General features: G+C 45.4%; 1 protein-coding gene across 2 annotated transcripts in view; it reads right to left on the reverse strand.

Annotated features, from left to right (window-relative positions):
* The window catches only part of DOCK2 (dedicator of cytokinesis 2), a 362595-nt gene extending 340536 nt beyond the window's left edge, over window positions 1-22059 (reverse strand). For both annotated transcript variants that reach the window (XM_084884009.1, XM_084884008.1), the window contains exons 1-2: window positions 21926-22059; window positions 7522-7605 (exon numbers count right to left, since the gene is read on the reverse strand). In XM_084884009.1, coding sequence (XP_084740135.1) covers window positions 7522-7605; window positions 21926-21968 — 127 coding nt within the window. In that variant the 5' untranslated portion in view covers window positions 21969-22059. The remainder of the gene's footprint in view (window positions 1-7521; window positions 7606-21925) is intronic.
* Between the last annotated feature and the right edge of the window lie 529 nt (window positions 22060-22588).

Consider the following 22588-nt stretch of genomic DNA (forward strand, 5'->3'; position numbering starts at 1 on the left):
CACGAAAACAATCAAGGGACAAAGAGTCCTTCCCCAAAGCTCATGCCCACATCTGCATCTCTGTCACCGGGGCTCCATTCCAGGGACTTTGCCTGCTCTGACCCTTGAGACTCAGTTACTTGTGCACACTTGTAGGTTTCCTGATTCTCAGAACTTCGGCTCACTCCTGAGCATGGAATCTATTGACTTTTATCTCTAGATACATATTCTGGCTCCCAGATGCAAGTTCAACCATCACTGATTGTCTACCTCCCATGTACCACATGGGGCTAGGTGCTTTCAGAAATAAATCCCAGTGACACTTGGCGAGAAGGGCTTACAACCATCTTCCCCTGCTAGGTGACAAGAGTGTATCAACTACTTCAGGGATGTTCTTAGGACTTATGCTGACATTTCCACCCTGCTGGATCACTGACCTCTGTGACCTTCTGAAGTCAGCTGCCCAATCTGGTCAGCTGTCAGCTTTACCCAGCAGTGCTCCAGTGACCTGACTAGGCAGATACCAATAGTAGGCACATGCACAGCCAAATCCTTGACAACAGACCTTGAGCAAAAGCAGGCTCAGTATAACACAGCTCTTACCCTACCCTAGGACTTGCCCCAGGGTTCATCTTTCTTTCCACTTAAATATGTAATAGCAAGAGCTTTTGTGCTAATCCTGCCCATGTAATTGCACTTCTTTTCCTAAATGGAAAATCAAGAAGTGCATTGTGGGGTAAGATGAGAAAAGGAATTTTTTTAACCATTTTTCTGGACAATTACGAAGTGCCAAAATACTCCAATTGTCTGCTCTTCTCATAACCCAAATAGCAAAATGGAATGTACCTAAATTCTCTATTCACCTAGGAGTTAGTTGCAGGTGGTGGGGAGAGGGAGGAGAGATTAAAAATATCCTAACACACCAAAAAGGAGTCACAGCCTAGAGACCCAGTCCTCTCTCTTTCACCTCCAGGCAGCATGACGTTCGGTTGTCACCTAAGCCTCAGTGTTTTTGTGGTAGGCAGTTAGACAGACATGAGCAGAGCAAGGACGAAGGGCCAGGCACAGAAGGTCAGGAGGGCAGAACACCCTGGACACCTAGTGATGAAAAAGAACTGGCAGAGCAAATATTAGAAATGTTCACTTCAAGACCTGGCCCTTGGGATTCCTCTGCACCCTAGAATGCCTCCAGTCATGCAGGTGGGATCTCCTGACCTTTTCTCCTCTGGCATGTGGTTGGTCATGTGGCGGACCCCCACCCATAAAGAACAAGGGGGTGAGAGGATGGAGGAAAGCCCCCGCTAACTTCTATGCAGGAACAGAAAACAGAACAGCCCCTGATAGGTCAGTTTGAAGAAGAAAGCAGTTAATTCCCCTCCCAGGATTTAAAAAGGAATCATAGCCCCCTCCCCGCCTTTCCCCATCTCATCCACTCCCCACCCTCAGCTTGAAATTTCTCTTCCAGTGTACTTTCTCTCTGTTTACTCAAAAAAATTTTCTCTAGAGAGTTTGGGTCTTGGCTCTGAATTCTTTTTTTTGTCCAGAAATCAAGTACCTCGGTTGCTCAACAGGGATTTGGTTTGACCCCATGGGTCAGACACCAGGTGCCATTCCAAGCACCTACAACATTTCCATCTGTAAAATGGGGAAAAGAACAGCTATCCATAGAGTTGTTGCAAAAACTATTTTAAAAAAACAGGATTATGAAGGTAAACATGTCTGGCGAAGGTATAGAACCTTAGAGAGGAAGAAAACATCTCAATTTCAGGAAGTGTTACCCATAGTGTGGACAAAAACACAATGATGGAATAAGGGAAAGGGAAAGAAGGAGTTTCAACTGCCTCTAAAATTTTTGTTTCTGAAAAAAATGTCTGAAGTAAACGTGGGAAACGTTAATATTTGTTTTCTTAAAGTGGTAAGTGGCTGGGTGTATTTGACTTTCCTGTATGATTGAGATATCTAATAATACTAAGATCAAACAGAAGCTAGTACCTATCAGTAATTAAAACACATTGCGGACAGATCACAAGAATTCTCGCTTCATATGACACAGTGTTTTACAAAGTATCATACTTTAAAATGATATTAACTTATAAGAACATGTAATAAATAACTTCAAAATGCGACGGGTATTTAACTTTAAAGCATACCTTTAACATTGATGTAAAACGTTTTTTGTACTCATTCAATAGAAACTTATCTGGCCACTGGCTAAAGCTAGCAATAAAACTACTGGTCTGCAATGTGTTAAGAGGGTGAGTTCTGGAACCGAAGCCTGGATTAGAATCAAGTTCTACAACTTATTGTCTGTGTGTTCTTAGACACGTGGCTAGGATAGTGTATGCATCATTAGATGGAATGGGACTTTCTCTGTTTTCCCAGAAAGAGACTCGGGTAGCAAATAGCTGAGGGTGGAGCAGACATTCCCTCAGAAGGGCTTATAAAGAAGAGTCTGAACAAGCTGGACTACCCCCAAAGAACATCCCACTACCACAATCTATGCAATCAGAAGAGAGACAGAGACAGAGAGACAGATAGATCTTTGGAGGTGGCAGATGTGGTCACCCTAGGAGGGCATGGTATAGCTCAAACCCAATCCAAGCTTGGAGGTGCAGTCCAGGAGATTCACTCAGAGATGTTGGGGGTGGCTGGCATCTCGTTCCCCAGCTACATGGTGATGGGTGCAGGGGACAGGCTGGTCTTTGGGCTCCTTTGATCAGGGAAGACAGAGAATGAGAAAGAGAGAACTTCAGACTCCCAGCCCCAGCCTCATGGAAGCTGGGAAGGCGAAGAAGGAAGGAACATTCCGCTGGATATGGAAATGAAGTCTTCTTCTGAGATGTCATTAAGTGTCAGGAAAGATGTCAACCAAGCATGACTGAAGGAAGTGACTGGGGGGAAAGGCATTGCTTTTTATGTTTATCCCCATAAGGAGTTCTGACTGCCCAATAAATGCGTACATGTGTTTCCACATTTGAAGTCAGGACACAGAATATTATGCTGCCTCTGGGAAGAAGAGGCAGTCTGAGAATGGAATGTAGACAAAGAAATAAGCATTAGGGTGTCTAAAGCTCAGCAACAGATACCTTTCTGAAATGTTTAGTTTATTATGACAACAAAATATTATCTTCATAATAAAAAGTTAGCCCAAATGCTTGAGCTCTAGAGAAAGAAAATTCATTCTTGTCTAAGGTTCCAGGGCAGGTTTTGTCTTCCTCATCTACCTGACTGAGTAAATCTCTTACTCAAGAGAGCAGGGCTGGTTTCACCCATCCCAGGCAAGGAGAGGGCTAGCCTCACGGTTCCCTGGCCACACTGTGAAGTTTCAGTGTCACTCTCTATAATGGGGGAGGAGAGGGAATTACCAACAGAGCACCTCAGACTCAGGCATGGAGCTGGCCAGCTTCTCTACATTCTCTCATTTTTCCTCATAACAAGCCCGGGAGCAAGGTGGTAATAACCCATTTCACAAGTGAGAAAATGGAAGCTTACCTACCTAGGGTCACTCAGCTGGTGGGTAGTGGAGCAGAGAATAACTTTCTGATTCAAAAGCCCATGCTCTGTCCACTTTTGGTGGGAAGAGGGGATGTAGGAAGCAGAGATTTTCAAACAATTGAAAAGTACAAAAAATACAATTAGAAAAACCAGTTATTCACATTCCTATCACCTAAAATTAATCTTTGCTAATATCTGGAGATATGTGTTTTGAATCATCAAGACTATATTATTTTTATCTAAAATTGACAGGTGCTGTTATAAAGCATTTAAACTAAGAAGCAGAGTAGAAATATAAAAGCTAAAAGAATCATCCTGAATTTCATTACCCAGAAAAAGAAAAACACTATTAATACCATTCCAGTTGACTTCCATTTATATTTAATACACAAAATGACAGATGGGTAAATAGATGAAATATTATTTTATATGCTCTCATAAAAATCAGCATAGAGTAAAGATACTATGTAAATACAAATCTCAAACTTAATCTTATTTGTATTTAACTGGAGAAAAAGAAGTGAAATTGAAGTAATTATTGAAACTTCAATTAAATGTTTCCTATTCACAAAGAAAGATTTCAAAAAAATCCTCTAAAATGAAAATATTAATGAAAAGCATTAAAAGATTGGAGTGGTTATGGCTTTTTTAGCTACATGTTTTATTTCTAATTAAAACCAACTCTGTTATAAAAGTGATATCATGGAATTAATCTACTCTCTTTCATTGCTCTCCCTATTTCATAATTTTTAAAAAATACATTTTATTTGATTTCTGAAAGACAGGGAGTGGGAGAGAGAAATAAAAACATCAATGATGAGAGAGAATCATTGATGGGTTGCTTCCTGCATGACTCCCACTGGGGATCAAGCTGCAACCTGGGCATGTGCTCTGATCAGGAATCAAACCGTGACCTCCTGGTTCATAGGCCGATGCTCAACCACTGAGCCACACTGGTTGGGCTCCCTACTTCATGATTTTATTAGTTGTTTAATTGTCCAGTTTCCTGACAATTATATTCTTTTTGGTAGCCATAAACATTATGCCTTTTAATACTAATATTTATAAATGGATTCATCTGGACCCAATGTTCACCACTATTTCCTTTTCACAGCTTTGCAATTCTCATATTTTAAATTTTTCATTCATCTCTCAATTGGTTCAATTTTATTTTTCAAGAAGTGTGTACAAAGAAGGGGGCTATATGCGATCACAAATTTTTATCTGGGCAAGTCATGGTGACTAGCCACATCCCAGGCATGTCATTGTTTAGTAAAAGGTTTACTGTTGCCTTAAGCAAGCCCCGTTCATTGTATCTGTGCATCTAGGTTAACACACCTTTGTAATAAGCTATAACCAGCTTCAAGAAAGCACATGATCATGTTAACTCCATCATCAGCTTGCTTTCTCCCACCTCCATGCAATCTTCCTTTTGTCCTCCCTACACCTTAAATTTAAATGCAGAAAAGAAATTGCAAAACTGTTTTTCTTTAGAGCATTTGAGATCTTGCTCTGGGCATATATGGTTAGATTGGCTCAAATAAACTCTTATAAAAATTCTCTAACAGCTTAGACATTTCTTGTGTCGACAGCGGGTTTCTATAAGAGGGTTTCACGGCCACACCCAAGTTCTTTCTGGTACACCGTTTTGACTAATTTTTGACAAACACTGTGGTTTTTCACTTTTTTAATATTTGCAGAGGAACCGTTTTTCAATCAGAGTCATAGGCGGAACACCCCATCTGCAAAGCAGACATCACCAGGCCTGATCTCTGAGCACTCAGCCGCCCAAGGCCCTTAGGGGAACCTTAGGATTCCATAAATTCTGTATGGGTACCAGTGTGGGGGTGTAAGTCCTCAGACATGTAGAATCATTCTAACAGAATTCTGAGCATTGTACTTTCAAACTCCTCATGAATTGGCAATCACTTACTAAATAAATATGCCCAGATCTTACTAGAAATGTATCAGGGCTGCTTACCACAAGAATACATCAAAATAAGACTAATAAAATAGAATTAAAAGTAGAAACCAGTACCAAAGAGGCTAGAAGCAAGGACTTAAATCCCAAAGACAAATGAAAGTGGCTTGAGTCAGCAATTCTAGGCTTTGCAAAGGCCAGCTTCACCCCCGGTCGAAGTCATGGAAGACTGGCTACAAGCAGCCTGTGTGGTGTGTGTGCTGCCTCCAAGATTTCTTCAAGGAAAGTGCGTGAAAAGAAGAGTAAAATACTTGCCTTAATTTCAAAATGTAAGACAGGAAGCCTGATTACGGAAGCTTTCTCTCTGCCTTGGGAGGCATGGCTTAGAAGAAAGAGTGTGGGTTACGGGCATGGGGTGGAGACAATGGCCACTGGCTCATTGTGCAACCCTAGGCCAGTCATCTCTCCTCCCTGACCCTTGGGTCCTCACCTGAAAATGTGAGGTTCGTGCCTGTCTCTAACAGTAGCCTTGAGTGGCACCTAAAAGACATGGAGGAGAGCTATCTTGCTGTTTTTAGTTTCATTCTTTACCCTTGGTAGACACTCAGAGATTGCAGAGATACCCACAGGGCAGAGCTAAGTTTGTAAGAAAGGAGGTGGGGTGTCAGGAATTACAGACCTGAGTCTTTAGGAAAGCATTCCCTCTTCCTGCCTTCCTTCCCAAACTCCCATACACCCACCTCCCCATTTCAGTTACTCTGTGTATAAAAGGTTCTACTGTCAGACTGGAATCTTTTGAGACCTGGACACTGAAAAGTACATGTAATCCTCTCATATACAACCCAAAATAACACTAATTCTAAAGCACAGGATAAAGGTAAAGAAGGTGAACCAAATTCTCATTTTCTCCATGATGACTCCTTTAAGGTGCTTTGAAATATTGAAATCCTCCCTCCCCCAAAAAATAAAAAATATTTTCTGTTTGTTTTCCTTTTGTGTGTCTGTGTCTGTGTGTACATGTGTCTGTGTCTGTGTGTGTGTGTGTGTGTGTACGCATGTGCACCCCTGCAACAACCTGAAGAGCTGTCTTGCATGTTGGGTGTAGCTAATTCAACATTGGCGATGCTACCTGTCCCCCCTGAGGAGTAACTGAACTAATGTGCTACACAGAACCTACCACAGGGCCCCCAGCACAATGTGGGAAGAACCCAAAGTAGCTAGTTCTGTGGGCAACACCTCCCTTCTCCTGGCTCTCTGTTTCCCCATACCAGTAGCATACCTTCTACCTGCTCCTCACTCCCACCCAGGGTAGGAGGAGGGCCTCACTTAGGGCATTAACTGAGGACAGGGGCAGAGTGCTCAGCCCACTCTTTCTTGCTCTGCCTGGCCACAGGAAGAGCACACTCTATGCCCTCCCTAAAGTAGGATTATAAGCAGCCCAGGGGTGATGCACCTGGGAGAGCCTGCCTGACAGTGGGCCACACATGAGCAAGCTCATTTAGCTCTTAGACCCAAGCCATGTTCCCATTACCAATTTTATCAGTGACGTAGGTGATACATATCGAGTTCTAGTGGCCCGACTCATGCATCCAAAACCATTTGCCTTTGTGTAGATTCTACAAAGACCCCCTACCACCATCATGGGTGGCCACAGCCCACTAGACACTTGGCTTCATAAGAGGATGGCAACTCTGTGTGAAGAAAAGTCAGGGCTCCCAGCTGGATGAAGGGATAAGCACTGCTCCTGGGACCTGGTGCGAAGCACAAACCACACCGTTGTGCACAGCAGCACTCCGGAATCAGGGGCATCATTTACTGGGCCTTTGGAACCCTAGTAGTGTGGATTTTCCTTTGTAATGGGATCAATACTAATAAAGAACTGTATCTAGAAAGTGTCACAGGCCGAAACCACCCCATCAAACTACCCAATCAGGCCTTTGCTTCTAAACACAAATTCCTAAAATAAACAAGTGTTATTTTCAATACATTCTAATTATTAACATTAGCAAAATGTATTTTACAAAGCTGCATGTTCCAACAGAGGGCCAGAGGTGCTGGGCAGCATGTACTGGGGCATCCCAACACCATCAGCCACGAGGCCTGGCCTCCGAGGGACAGGGACTCACCTCCGCAGGTCTCCTGTATGCGCACCATGTCGCCGATCTGCAGGGAGAGCTGGGGGGCTCTGCTCCCTTGGAAGTTGTATATGGCTGTCAAATGGAAGAGAGATGAAACCTGGTGAGACCTCTAGGTACTGAGAACCTCTGCTCCTTCCTGCTCTCCCTGCCCGAGTTTATCTGATGCCCAGGCAGACCACTTGGTCTAAACAAAACCAACCCACTGCCTACTCCCAGGAGTCAGCTCAGGCCCAGCCTGGCTCCTACAGGCCTCCACTCGTTAGCACCAGGGTCTTAGTGACAAGGAGGGTGTTTGCACCCTCTCCTGTGGGTTGACCTCTTACTAAATATGCCCAGCATGTGCTCAGAACAACTTCTCATCCCATCCTCACAGCAACCTTGTGAGTTTGGCTATGGAGACATCAAGGGAAATGGCATTTCAGGGAGAAGGAACGTTATGGGCAAAAGCCTTGAGGAAGGAAGAAGACACTTGAGAGCATAAATAAAATTACTGTAGATGGAATATGATAGTCCTCAAGCCAACAATCTATCCACTGAGCCAAACTGGCTAGGGCTGCAAAAGATTCACTTTACATCCAAAAACAAAAATAGAGTGAAAGTGAAATAATTTTTTAAGTTCCACACATAAAATAAAAGAGAGCTGTGGTGGGTATACTAATATTAAACAAAACAGTCTTTAAGTAAAAAATCATTATTATAAGAGACAAAAAAAGGACATTATATATTGGCAAAAGAGTCAATACACAAAGAAGATATAGCAATCATAAACATACACATACCTAATAATACAACGCTAAAATATATGAAGCAAACATTGGCAAAACTTAAAGGAAAAAATAGACAGTTCTACAATAGTAATTGAAGACTTCAAAACTCCATTAACAATAATGGATATGACAACTAGGCATAAAAACCAATAAGAAGGACTTGACCAAGACTGTAAATAAGCAAAAATTACAGACATATACAGAACACTCCATCTTACAATAGCAGAATACACATCTTCTCAAGTGCATAAGGAATATTCTTCAGAATAGACTATATGTTAGGCCACAAAACAAGTCTTAAGAAAGTTTCTAAAAACTGAAATTATGCAAAGCGTCTTTTTCAATAACAAAGGAATAAAGCTGGGAATGAATACTAGAAAGAAAACTGGAAGATTCATAAATATTTTTAAATTAAACAGCATAGTCTTAAACAACCCATGGATCAAAGAGGAGCTCACAAGGAAAATTAGAAAAAGTCTTCAGACAAATGAAAATGAAAACACAACCTACCAAAACTTACAGATTCAGTGAAAACAATGAGCACATCAGTGAAGAGACCTTGGACAAGAAATGAGATCAGAACCCTCCTCAAACATAAACAAGAGCCATTTATAATGTTGATTCCTTGTTAAATGCCCTTTTATGTTGTCATTGCATGAGGTAGATCCTATTCCCATTTTACAGATGAGGAAACTGAAGTTCAGAGGGTTGAGTGGATTACCTATGCTTCCCCTTCACCTGCCTGGTGGTAAGTCACAAAGCCAGGACCCAAACCCAGCCCTGTGCCTTGTTCATTCTCTGCACCCATTGCCTCCCCACTACACCTGGGCAGCAGGTGTTCAGGTGTTCACCAGATCCTACTTCCTGCTTCAGTATTGCCACATTCTCTGAGAGAAAAGGAGAAACTTGCAGGCTACTTAATTTGAAGACCTAAACACATCAGCCCTTTCACCAAGGAACCATCTAGCCTTGTAGGCATTTGCAGGGATGGGAGGTCTTAATCCTAAGAGATGCTGAATCGTGAAAGTTAAGAGCCAGTGTCTCTGGAGTCAGACAGTTGTGATTCTTGAGCCCAATTCTGCTACTTACCAGCTCTGGCCTCACACCCACAGCCACAGCATGTGATTGCACAGGTTTTGCCCTGCATAAGGCCACCTATAAGGGAGCAATGTAGGCTGGCACCCAACCAGTAATCTGCTTGCCAAGGCCTGAGCCTACCCAGGTACTCTGTCTATCAGGGGAAGGGTGTGTCTTTTTGTAATCCACACAAAGGCACTGTATGGGCCAATTGCAGCCTGCTTGAGCAGCATCTTCACTTCCCTGAGCCTCAGTTTCCCTAATGTAGAATGGAAAAGATTATGGTCCCTACCTCACCAGGGTTCCTAGGAAACTCAGCTGAGATTAACACACAGATAAGGCCTGGCTCCAAGTCTGGCCACAGTAGCTGCTCCATAAATGATAGTCACTTCCCTTTTTATGAGCATTGTAAAAGCTCCTAAACAATCCACTCAGAGCTCTTTCAGAGCTGTCTTTATGTCACTTTTAAATCTGCTTTCCTGCACTCTGCAACCAACGACCCTGTGGGTCAACACAATAAAATTAATCTTTTGTCCAAAAGAGAACCTTGACAAGGCCTTCAGGGGAGTCAGAATTTTCTTCTCCCACATAAACACAGCCGGTTTCTTCATTCCCTCCACGCGTGGCCTGATTTCAAACCCTGTCCCCACAAAGGCTGCTGGCAATTGGGCACACTCCAGATTGCTGGTGCCCCATGTCTACAGTCTGCCCACCCCCTGCTCCCTCTAGCCCCAGAGGTATGGCTGAGGGCCTGCCTGCCACAAAGCTGGGCAGGAACAGAGAAGCAACTGAGGTTTACAACAGAAGCAAAGCATCCATAACATATGTTTGCTCCTGGAGTACCAGAAAATTAGGTCTGTTCATCAGATGTTTGGAGGGTGGGGTGGGAGAGACGGTGCTGTTCCCTGTCTCACCCCTGGCTTTCCCTTGGAATCTTCCACATGCTCTGTCCAGCTCTGTTAGGTGGGAAGATCCCAATCAATCAGCTTAAGGAGATGTCTTGAATGGGTCTTGAAACTTGATATTCAACATGCAGCTCTGTATTCATTCCAAGGACTCATGCCTTATGAAAATAAAAGTAACTGACTTAGCCCTGTAATTTATAAAGGTATTTCTGCTTGCATAAGGCCTTCTGTTCTCAAGTCTCCATTTGGGGAAAAGTAGACATTACTGACAAAGGAAGTGGCTTTGTACAGCAATACCCAATTCTGTTACATTTTCTAAATGACTAACAGGAAACTTTGAACCGGAATGCCACTCTGCTGAAGCCTGATTGCTTATCTATGACACTCTTTGAGTTGCTTCTGACCAGTGGAAGAACAGGTCACCTTCTTCTCCATTCACTGCAGGCCTAACCCCTCTCAACTTCTGAGTGAGGGATGAAAAGGGAAGAAAAACACGAGGAAGATATAGGATAGAGAATAAGTGAAAACTGTTGAAATCATAACCTGCCCCATCCCAGCCATGCCTGCCTACGGAAGACAGACAAGTGGGAAAAGGATTTCCATAGACATCCATCCCAGCTTTCCCTTTCATGCAAGGTCTCCAGCCCTGGAGAATACAAATGCTTCCCCAAGGAGGATTTCACCTATATCTCAATGCTATGCTCAGCAACCAAGTCCGCTTTTGGTGACTGAGAAGCCCACCCAGACTAAAATACATATGGTGTTCAGCCAAGGAGTGTTTCAAGTACTGGGTCATCGAATCCAGTGAGGACTCTCGTGTTGGAAATCCTGGGTGGACAAGACAATAGCTACTTTGAGGCAGGTGAGTCTTCCAACAATCCTGGGAATTGGGTCTACTAATTAGTCACCAATTCCAGTTAGCATACAGAAGCACATATGGAAGCACCCAGCTTACCAAGAGCCCAAATTGAGAAAAATTAGAAAAAAGTAAACAACTTTGTTATATCACACGGCTCATAGAAACAAGGGTGGAGTCTCTGTGCTTCTTTGCAATGTTAGGGAAGGTAAACAAGTTATCTACCAGATAGATTAGAGAGACAGAGCAGACAGAACAATTCAGAAGTTTAGATTCTAACCTGTATACACACTGCTTCCCCCAAAATGGTGAACAGATTTATTGAGCATGTACTATGTATCAAGCATATGTGATTTTTCAACAGATATCCACTTGAGCACCTACTGTGTGTTAGGTACTGTCCTGGTTACTAGGGTTACAGTGATAGATAAGACAGACAAAAATCCCTAGCATTTTTCTTTTCTTTTTTTTAATGTATTTCTTTATTGATTTCAGAGAGTAAGGGAGAAGGAGAGATAGAAACATCAATGATGAGAGGGAATCATTGACCAGCTGCCTCCTGTACGCCCCACACTGGGGATCGAGCCCACAACCCAGGCATGTGCTCTTGACTGGAATCGAACCTGGGACCCTTCAGTTCTCAGGCTGACACTTTAGACAATGAGCCAAGTCAACTAGGGCCCTAGCATTTTTCTTGTATGAACACATTTAATCCTCACAGTAACCCTGCAAAGTATTAGCCTACATATAACATGCGAAAAACTCAGAGATTAAGTGGTAGAAAGTGGATTCAAACCCAGAATGATGTCCTAATTCCTTGATTCCTTGACTAGCTCATTGCTAATATCACAACTGTGTGTGTGTGTGTGTGTGTGTGTGTGTGTGCGCGTGCGTGCGCTGAACTTAATCATTTCCTGTCTTCTTCAACCTCAGTAAGTGTGGAGACTGAAGCTCCCTTGTTGACCACTCAGGACCTGGTCCAGAGTAGAAGTTCCATCAGTATTTACTGAGCTTTAATAAACACTTGTTGCTGAAGGAATATATATATGAAGGGCAAGTATGTCCTTTCTTCTGGATCTTTCTTTCATTTCTTGAGTTTACTTCAACAGATGCTGACTCAGCTTGGCTGCCAATTGTGACTGCAGCCACCAAGCACCCTGTGACCCTCTAGGATGGATTTGTACCTCACCTGGGGCCCTGCCATTTGCTGACATGCTTGAAAACAAAAGATTTGGCAAACACCAAGTGTTAATAGAGTTTGGGCAAGTAACTATGTAAAAAGAACAAAACAATAATAGAGAAAAAGAATGTAATTGCCTAAAGTTCACTGCTCTAGTCCCCAAGTTAAGTTTTGGATTGTCTCCACTCCAGGGGAAAATAGAACTGGCTGGCAGGTCCACTTCAGATTCAAGGGAAGCACATTTATTGAAATGGACAAGCAGTTGGCCTGTGTCGACAGCCTCAGCACGGAGGCAACATCCTGGTGTTGCTTCAGGTGAAAGATATGACCCAGCAGGAGTGTCAGGCAGCAAGGCCAGAGCTCAAAAGTGATGCAAGTTATCAGTGAATGAGCAGGAGAATCACAGCCAGAGGAAACCAAGGAGGAGGTGGTGTTCCTCCATCAACCAAGAGAGGGCAGAGAAAGGACAACCTCTGCTGAGCACTTTCTATGGACCAGACACTCTTCCAAGGGCTTTAGCCACAGTCACATACTTAATCCTCACCACAGTTCTTGTGGTGGGTATAAGCATGGTGAGTTCCATTTTACAAATGAGAAAATTGAGGTTGTATAAAATCAAGTGAGTAGCCCAGGGCGACACAGCTAGGAAGAAGCTGAACCAGGATTTCACTCCAAGCAGGCTAGCTCTAGAGCACACTCCCTAGCCCTTGCACATACAGCCACTCACTAATGGGTATGTATTAGCAGCTGCTCTTTGCCAGGTGCTTATTGCACCCCTATTGGATCCACAAATGACCATATGGGCTGCATATCTCTGTGCTCAGTTGTTAGTGGGCCAAAGTGGCATTCTCAACCAACAAGAGAAAAATTGGGATTCTTCAAAGTTCTCTAAAGCAGTGATTCTCGAGTAGGGATAATTTTGCCCACATGGGAACATCTATCAATGTCTAGAGGCATTTTAGTCATCATAACCTGGGCATGGGGGAGTAGAAGAGCTCCTAGCATCCAACTGATAGAGGTCAGGGATGCTGCTAAACCTACAAGAGCCAGGGCAGTCCATGACAAAGAATCCTCTGGCTCTCAAGGTCAGCAGAGGTAAGTTAAGTCCCACTCTAAAACATCATGCTGGAATCGCTATCTCCTTTCCATACTCCTATAGGCGCATGCTCTCTTTCTCTCTCTCTCTCTCTCTCTCTCTCTCTCTCTCTCTCTCTCACACACACACACACACACACACACACACACACACACACACTTCTGCATTCACACACTCCCACACTAGAGCTGAAAGAGAGTCTGATTTCTCAACCCCCAGCCTTCAGTCCAGGGAGTGTCTTGCACTCTGCTGGATCCTGCAGGTTAGAAGAGGGGTGAGAGGGCATGGCCCCTGCTCTCCTGAGTATTTGTGAAATCTAGGTGAAGAGACAAAGTAAGTACACAAGAAACAAGAAGCTGTCTTCAAAATAAAGGGCTGAGCTGTGGGCCCCAGCAGCTATGGGCTCTCAGAGGAAAGAGATCAAGAGAGGCCTCATGAAGGAAGTGAGACTGGGGGAAAGGGAGGGGCAGAAAGAGGACAAGGGGAAGAAGTGGAGTGAGAGCCCAGAGGAGGAAATTAGCCTGATGCATGCCCAGGCAAGTGAGAGATAGCAGGACCATCTACATGGAGTCCAAGGGTGAGAACTGCGGGGCTTGAGGCAGTGGCCAATGACAGGAGTCCAGGTGTTCAGAGAAGAGTTCAGGAACACCCCATATATTGCTGTGCTGCTCTCAGGGGGCCTAATCTCCTGACAGGGAAGGGGGGAGAGGGGAGGATGTGAAGGCAAGAAGGTGCAACTCCATCCACCTAAAGCTTATGAGGCACCAGAAAGTGAAAAACCTCCAATCCCTGTTCCCTTTCCATCCCTTACCCCATGTCCACTCATCCACCTTTTTACTTACCTATCTGCCTACTCATCTACCCTGCATCCATCCATCTGTACATCAATCCATCTGTTTGCCTCCCCACCTACCTATCCATTCATCGCCCAGTCAACAACTATTAAATGACCACCTGCTTTGTGCTGGGGAAAGCAAGAAACACAGTATTGCTGTCATGGAGTTTACATTCTATGGAGGAGCCAGATAATTATATGCAGGGCTAGAATGAAGTATGATGGGGGTGATGGCAGGAGCCATAGGAACATGAAGCAAGAGGTATACCCATTCCCAACCTGTGAAATGGGGACAATAGTACTAACAATGGTGGTATTATTTGCTGCCTCAAGCAAAAGAAAGAAATTCCTACTGGCCTGTGGGCAAAGCCTATACCCTTTTCAACTCTGAGCCCCAATCCCCACTTAACACAGGCTAATGAACTTAATTGATGTGAATGGACTATTTAAAAAATTCTTATTTTTGACAACCCTTAGCTCCACCCCTGACTCCTCTCTTTCTTTCATACCACAACCGGTCCATGAGGAAAATCCCATTTGTTCCACTTACAATACACACATCCCGAATGCCAGCATATCGTACCTACTCCACTGCCCCCAGATATGGGTCACCACCAACTCTTGCCTGGTTATTGTGACTGCTGCCTTACTGGCCTCCCCGCTTCCACATTTAATTCCCCTCTACCACTTCACCATAAAACTGCTAGAACGATTCTTTCAAAACAAGATAGAACATTCTACAATTCCACTCAGAACCCCAAAATGCCCCATCCCTTCCATTCAGAGGAAAAACCAGTCATTATAACATGTACCAGGCGCTACTCAGTACAATTCGTGCCCTCAGAGAACTCATTTCCTAACTACTCTGCCCCTTGCTTACTCTCCTCCCACACAGGAGAGAGGTTCCCTTCTCAGGACCTTTGCGTTGACCTGAACACTCTCTTGAAACAGCTCCTGTCCTGCCTCCATCAGTGAGCTAAGCAGCAAAATCCCAGTTTCCAGGGGTCAGCTGGCTCCAGGTATGTTCCTCTTTGATAGCCCAACATGCCAATCACCATGTCTTAGGCCTGGCATTGCCTCCACTTAATCCAGTGCAGCAAACATCTGCTCAGCATTCTCTCTGTTCAGACCCCATGTTGATCCTGGGGCATGTATGCAAGTCACAATTTCCATCTAGTTTAGGCTTTGACCCAAGAGATCACGTGCTGTCAGGGGACCTCTCAGAGCCCTGGAGCAGTGTCTGGGAGGGGCCTGGAAAAGAACCCACATTGTTAGTCATATCCCCCTGCAGCCCCAGATTCTGGGACTGAGGCTCTAAACAATGCAGAAGCTGACAGTGTCCCAGTGGGGTCAGAAGGGCAAGGAATGACTTTCTCCAAGGAGAACTAAAAGTTGAGTAAGACAAAGCTCAAAAACTCAGTCTGACTGCGTTTCAACTCACGCCCATTAAGGGGATTGGGAAGGAAGGAGAAAGTGCCTATTAGAGGGAACATTTGTGGCGTCTCTCCCATATCCCTCTGGAGTTGGATGGCGATGTGCATTATCATTTCCCATTTGCAGAACATTTGCAAAACACAGGCTGTGGCACCCATGTGCAATTAGCTATGAAATGAAAGGCCTATAAGTTTACACACACACACACAAAAAAAACACAGAAGTCCATAGGTCCAGAAATTAGCAGAATATTATGGGGGTTGCACTGCCTGTCTCAAAATACAGTAGCAACATAAGGATGCTGATCTCAGGAGGAAGCAGAGGTTAGCAAACACAGTCTGCAAGGCCCATACAAGCAAAACATAATGGTTGGGAGCAAGATGCCCACCAACTGATGAGGCTCGCATGAGTCTAGGGATTAGGTCACTCTCCTTATGTAGACTCAAACGGCCAGCTCAGCAGGCATTCTGAACAATCCCAAGCTGCTAGAGCATTGGAAAGTAGGAGTCCCAGGCACCTGAGAATTGGTGGTAGGAAGATATTTTTGTTGCACCAGACTAATTTCTGGAGATCAAACCAAAGATACAGTTGGCCTCCATAGCAAAAATACATGTACTAAGATCTGTCCAAGCATTTTCTTTAGAATTATTTAAAAAAAAAAAATTATATATTTGTATTGATTTCAGACAGGAAGGGAAAGGGAGAGAGAAATAGAAACATCAGTGATGAGAGAGAATCATGAGTGGCTGCCTTCTGCATGTTCCACACTGGGGATAGAGCTTGCAACCCAGGAATTGTGCCCTGACCAGGAATCAAACTGTGCTCTCCTGGTTCATAGGCATGGCTCAACCACTGAGCAACACTGGCCAGACTGAAACAATTTTCTCCATTGCTCCTCAGAGGCCTTCTCAGACCATCTATTTAAGATCTGCCCTTCCTATAGTTTCATTCATGGAACAACACTCCTTTATTACAATAACACATACCACAATTTATAATTATATGACTACCAAATTGTCCATAAAGCTCATTTTTGTTTTCCCCATAGACTATAAGCTCCAAAGGGCAGGAACCAAATTGGCCTATTCTAGTTCTCTCAGTGTCTACCATAGTGCCTACCACATAGGAAACACCCAGCAAATAGTTAATAAATAAATAAAAAAGAATGAGTGAATGAATGAACCAGTTAGTGAGTTAATGATGCTCTTTATCCCTCCTCCTTAAATGTTGCCTTTGACAACAAGCACAGTATAAACTGGTCTCTCTGTCATAGAGTCCTGCCCTGATGTGCTTGGGATGCATGCTTGACTTACGCCTCCTAAAAAAAAAAAAAAAAAAAAAAAATCTGTACCCATCCATGGCTCACGTTAGATGAGTAGCAAGCCTCATGACCCCATCCCACAGCCACAGCATATTGGATCCTGATCAAAGTGGGGTCTGTTCTTAGATGGACAATGAACTCCAACTTGGGTGGCCTTTCTTAAAAAGGTGAGGCAGTCAGATGTTCTCTCTCAGCACTTGGACAAGTAAACACACTGCAATGTCATGCAGAGCTGGGGCAGGTGGCATGCTGGGACCATCATCATGGTATTATCAGAACATCAAAGTCAGGAAGGAGCGAAAGAGTGAGGAGCTGGCGAGGAGAGAAAGGAGGAGGCTGATGTGTTTGGAGAATGGGAAGCCATGGAAAGAGAAGCAGAGGTTTCCAGACTCCTCAGTTCAGATCCTTCCAGAGACCTGCCGCTCTTGTTTCCTGGACTTCTGTTTGATTTTTCCCTGACCCTTAAAATATACTACTTCCCTCCTACACACACACACACACACACACACACACACACACACACACTTTTTGATAAAAAAAAAAAATAGGTTAGTGGATTTTATTCTTTGTAATACGAGCTTGTGCTGCAAGAGACTTAAGCCTCCATTGCCCACCCATTATCTGTCCACCTTGGCATGGACTAGCTCTGTCCAGGGTCCTGGGCAGCAGCAGAATCACCTGCATTCCTGGACCAGAGGATGATCTCAGATTCACCCATATTCCCCATTCAAAATGTGGGAAAGGCCCTCCTTTGTTTTTACAGAGCCTGTTATTGTTTTAATTATGTTCCTTCCCCTAAACAAAAGATGTGTTAAGAGTCCTAACCCCGAGCACCTTACAATGTGACCTAATTGGACATCAGCTCTCTATAGAAGCAATCAAGTCAAAAGAGGCCATTAGTGTGAGCCCTAGCCCAACATTACTGTTGTCCTTACTAAAAGGAAAATTTTGGAGACAGATATGCACACAGGGGGAACACCATGTGAAGATGGAAGCAGAGATTGAGGTGATACCTCTCCAAGCAAGGAGCACCAAAGATTGCCAGCAAACCACTAGAAGCAAGGGGGCAGGCCCTCAAGCTCTCAGAAGGACCAGCAAAGACTGCCCAACACCACACACAGGTACACACTCATAACTGGAGACAGCTTGCAGAGAGAAGAGGTTTCTAAACAGAACCGACCCTCCTATGCACACCCACCTGGCAGCCCTAGCTTCAGAGCAAACAAGTCTTTGTTCTGCCCTCACCCATTATCTGAGAATCCCTACCTTGAATTCTTTCACAGTCCCTAAACATTATGCCATAGACCACAGATCATCTGGTACAGTCGCAACTCTTGTCCCCATTACTCTTGGCCATAAATTCCTATGTTGAAGCCCCAAACCGCAGTACTTCCAAATGCAACCATGTTTGGAGATCAGGTCTTTAAGGATATGATTAAATTAAAATGAATCTGTTAGGGTAGGGCCCTGATCCTATATGACTGGTGTCCTTCTAGAAGAGGAAGAGACACCAGGGGGGAGCATGCACAAAGGCATGATCATGTGAGGACAAAGCAGTGAGAAGGCAGCTGTCTGCAAGCCAAGGAGGCCTTGGGAAAAATCAACCTACTAGCACTGAGGCCTTAGATCTCTAGTCTTCAGAACCATGAGAAAATAACTTTATGTTGTTTAAGCCACCTAGTCTATGGTATTTTTGTTACGGCCGCCTGAACAAACCAATAGGTAATCCCCAATAGCCTTCTTCCCCTCCTTCCTTAGGCACTCCTAATTTTTAGTTAGGTGTGTGGCTGCCTACATTACAAACTGCATTTTCTAGTTCCCCTTGCAGTTGAGTTTAGTCATGTGATTAGGTCTTAGCCAATAAGATATAAGAGAAAGTGTCAGGGAGGTCTTTGGGTAAGGGATTAAGAGAGTAAAGGCTAACCGAAACGGGTTTGGCTCAGTGGATGGAGCTTCAGCCTGCGGACTGAAAGATTCCAGGTTCGATTCCGGTCAAGGGCATGTACCTTGGTTGAGGGGACATCCCCAGTGGGGGGGTGCAGGAGGCAGCTGATGGCTGATTCTCTCATCGATGTTTCTAACTCTCTATCCCTCTCTCTTCCTCTCTGTAAAAAATCAATCAAATATTTAAAGAGAGAGAGAGAGAGAGAGAGAGAGAGAGAGAGAGAGAGAGAGAGAGAGAAAAGGCTAGCCCAATTGATGTGGCTCAGTGATTGGGCATTGACATATGAACCAGGAGGTCATGGTTTGATTCCAAATCAGGGTACATGCCCAGGTGGTAGGCTTAATTCCCAGTGTGGGGTGTGCAGGAGGCAGTCGATCAATGATTCTCTCTCATCACTGATGTTTCTATCTCTCTCTTCCTCTCTGAAATCAATATAAATATATTGATATGTGTGTGTGTGTGTGTGTGTGTGTGTGTGTGTATATATATATATATATATATATATATATATATATATATATATATTTTTTTTTTTTTTTAAGAGGAAAGGCCAAAAGGAAATGTTAAATATAAGTGGACTCCCACAGGATTAACTAGTCAGGCAGGCAGTAGAAAGGTAAATTGTCGCCCACTTTTGTTCTTCTACTCTATCCATGCCCCTCTCCCAATTAATTATATTTTCTTACAGGTGAAAATCTACTCAAAAGTTCCACTGTTCTTTCTGTTGGATGACTCCAGCTTCCTTTCTCATCATAAGCCAAGCCTTGACTTTTCCTTCCATCTACCCAGACGAGGGTCCACTTTCCTTAGGAAGTTCTGACATTTACCTGCAGAGAGAAGAGATCCCTGGCAAGCACTCTCTAGCTTCCTAGAAGGTTGTAGACCCTCTGAGCTCCCATAAAATAGAATTTTCATAGGTGGGCATCAAAAATGTCTACACCATCAGATCAAGAACCTCCAGGCCTAGGGCCTACCAGAGTTACCAGCAGCCAAGCACATAGGTGGGATTTCCTCTGTTAGGGAGGGTGAGAACCCTGTAACCTCATCCCACCCTGTAACCTCATCCCACCCAGTGATGGCATGTCCTCAACTGGGCTCCCATGCAGGGGGCAAAGTCTAAAAATAATTCCTAACATTAAGTGAGGATTGTATTATGCAATTGTTATTCCTGGAACTTCATGTGGATTAACTCATTTAGTCCTCCCATATCCCTGGGAAGCAGGTGCTGTTATTATCCCCATTATACAGACAAAGAAACTGAGGCCTGAAGAGAGTAAATAACCTGTCTAGGTCACAGGGCCAGGAATTGTTGGAGACTGGAATCCAAGAACAGGCAGTCTGGCTCCAGAGTCCATAATCTTCACCCCATCACACAGGCCCCAACTAGCAGGAATTTGCTGCAGCCCTTGGGACAGAGGGTGGGACTCCTCCACCACACTCCATCTCCCCCAAGTTGCCCTGGACCACCAATACTGTCCCTTGTCTGCCACACAGGCACCTCTGCTCTTCTGTCCATTCAGCCTCCCTCCACATTGATGTCAGCACAAATATGTTGCTGTCCCTCCCCCCCGCTCAGTAACCCTCTATGGCTCCCCATTGCCTAAGTGGGAAAAGTCTCAGCTTCTTAGCCTGGCATTCATAGTCTTCCAAAATGTAACTCGGACTTAGTTTGAGCACAATCATTCCCTTCAGTGCACCGTCCCCCAAGGCAGGAGCTCTCCTTCCCTGGGTGGGGATGACCTTCATGCCCAGCTTTCATGCCCTGGACCACACTAACCCCCCACCCACAGCGGCCTGCCCCATTTAACAGTCTCCATCTCCTCCTGAGAAGAGTTTTAGCCTGATAGGCCCAGCTGAAAGGCCAGAGTTAGAGAATCTTTGACGTTAAAAATGATCCTTAGTGGATCTAGTTCAAACTTTCCATTTTGCAGATGGAGTAACTGAGCCTCCTTGAGGGTTTGGATTATTGGTTCTCTGGATGGAACTGTGTATCTTAAAACAGCGCCTGGAACCCAGGGTGTAGATGGATAAACGTTGAGTCATCCAAGCAGTGTTTCTACAACGGTGGCCCTGGGGCCCCGGGCCCCTAGTCTCTCTGACACTTGGTCTCCTCCAACTTCTGACCCGCTCAGCCCTCATCTCTGGGGGTGGTGTCTGCCTGGGTAGCAAATCAGAAAGCGGTTTTAAATGTACACTCAAGTTTGAAAACCACGTGAGTCTACGGGGATTGCACCACAGATGCCACTTGGTAGAAAAGAGTCCCAGTACCTGCAGCCTCCCTTCCCCCAGCCACCACTTCCGCCCCTGAGCTCGAGGCAGAGGCCTCTGGGAGCTTAGATGGCTGAAGCTGATGGGCGGGCTTCTTGGATATCCCCAGACAACCTGGTAGGTGCATTTCTCCCCAGAAGCTTTCTAGAGCTAAGCCAAGGACCCCCACCCTGCAGCCCCCAGCCCCCGGCCTGCACAGCCCTCTTAGCATTCAGCCAAATCGGAGGTCACCTGACCCAGGAGGAACCGGCCAGGGACACAGGCAGATGGATGTCCTCTGGGCAGAGGTGGAGGGCAGCACGCAGGGCAAGCACAGCCCAAGGAAGAGAGGGTGCTCCCTCTATAAGACAAGCTTCCAGACGGGGGCGTCCTGGGAACACGGAGCCCGCACAGAGAGGAGTTGCCAAGCGCTGAGCTGGACGCCATCTGGGCAATGCATAAGAGAGGGCAGCCGGAGAAGGGAGGGAAAGGGTGCTGGCACGGGCTGGGCACTGCCTGGTGGACTGGGTGCCCACCTTCCTCTCCCCGGCCTCCTCCTCCCCGCCCAGCTGGCCCTGGGCAGACTGAGGAAGCCACCAAGCGCTCCCTGGGACCTTGAGTGAACGCGCCCTGCCCGCACTGGAGCCGCGGGCTCGCCAGCATCTTCCAGCTCGCGGTCCTCCGGCCACCTGCCCTTCTGCCAGCTGCGGAGCCCACGCCCGCACCTACCCACGCCTTGCCGCTCCTTGTCGGTTTTGCGCCAGGGAGCCATGGCTGGACCGGGGGCCTGTGGGCCCCAGGAGTCGTCCCGCGGGGAAGCAGCCAGGGGGTGGCAAGGCGCTCTGCCGGCCCCACTTCCTTCCTCTTTTCAAACTCCCTGTCAGGGCCCGCCCTCCCCTCCCCTCCTCCCTGGGGCGCCCTGCTCCTCCTTCCTCCCGATGAGCAGGGGCACATTAGAAGGCTAGTGGCTTGAAGTCCCCCCCTCCTTGAAAAGCTGGGGCCACCCCCCACCACCACCCAATTTCTCCCCTCCCCAGGCAGGCCAGTGGACAGAGAGGCCAAGCAGGAACTCGGGGCCACCCAGGCTATCACCCCAAGTGCAGGAAGTCCCCAGATAACTGGGCCTAGAGATTGAACGGAACTCCTCCCACCCACTGCACAAGCATCTCTGTGGGGTGTGGGTTCAAATCCACCCGTCCCGTCACTGTGCAACTAGGACAAGAGGCTTCACCTTCCTAAGCTTCAGTTTCCTCATCTGTAAAATGGGACACCAGTACCTACTTCCTAAGATTATTGTGAAGATCAGAGAAGAAAATGCAGGCAGTGGGTGACACATGAGAGAGACTGTGAAGATTGGAGGAAGAATGTATGCAGCAGGTGACACACAGAATG

Source organism: Pipistrellus hanaki (genome assembly GCF_964339955.1).
Source record: "Pipistrellus hanaki genome assembly, chromosome: 5".
NCBI classification, from domain to species: Eukaryota; Metazoa; Chordata; class Mammalia; order Chiroptera; family Vespertilionidae; genus Pipistrellus; species Pipistrellus hanaki.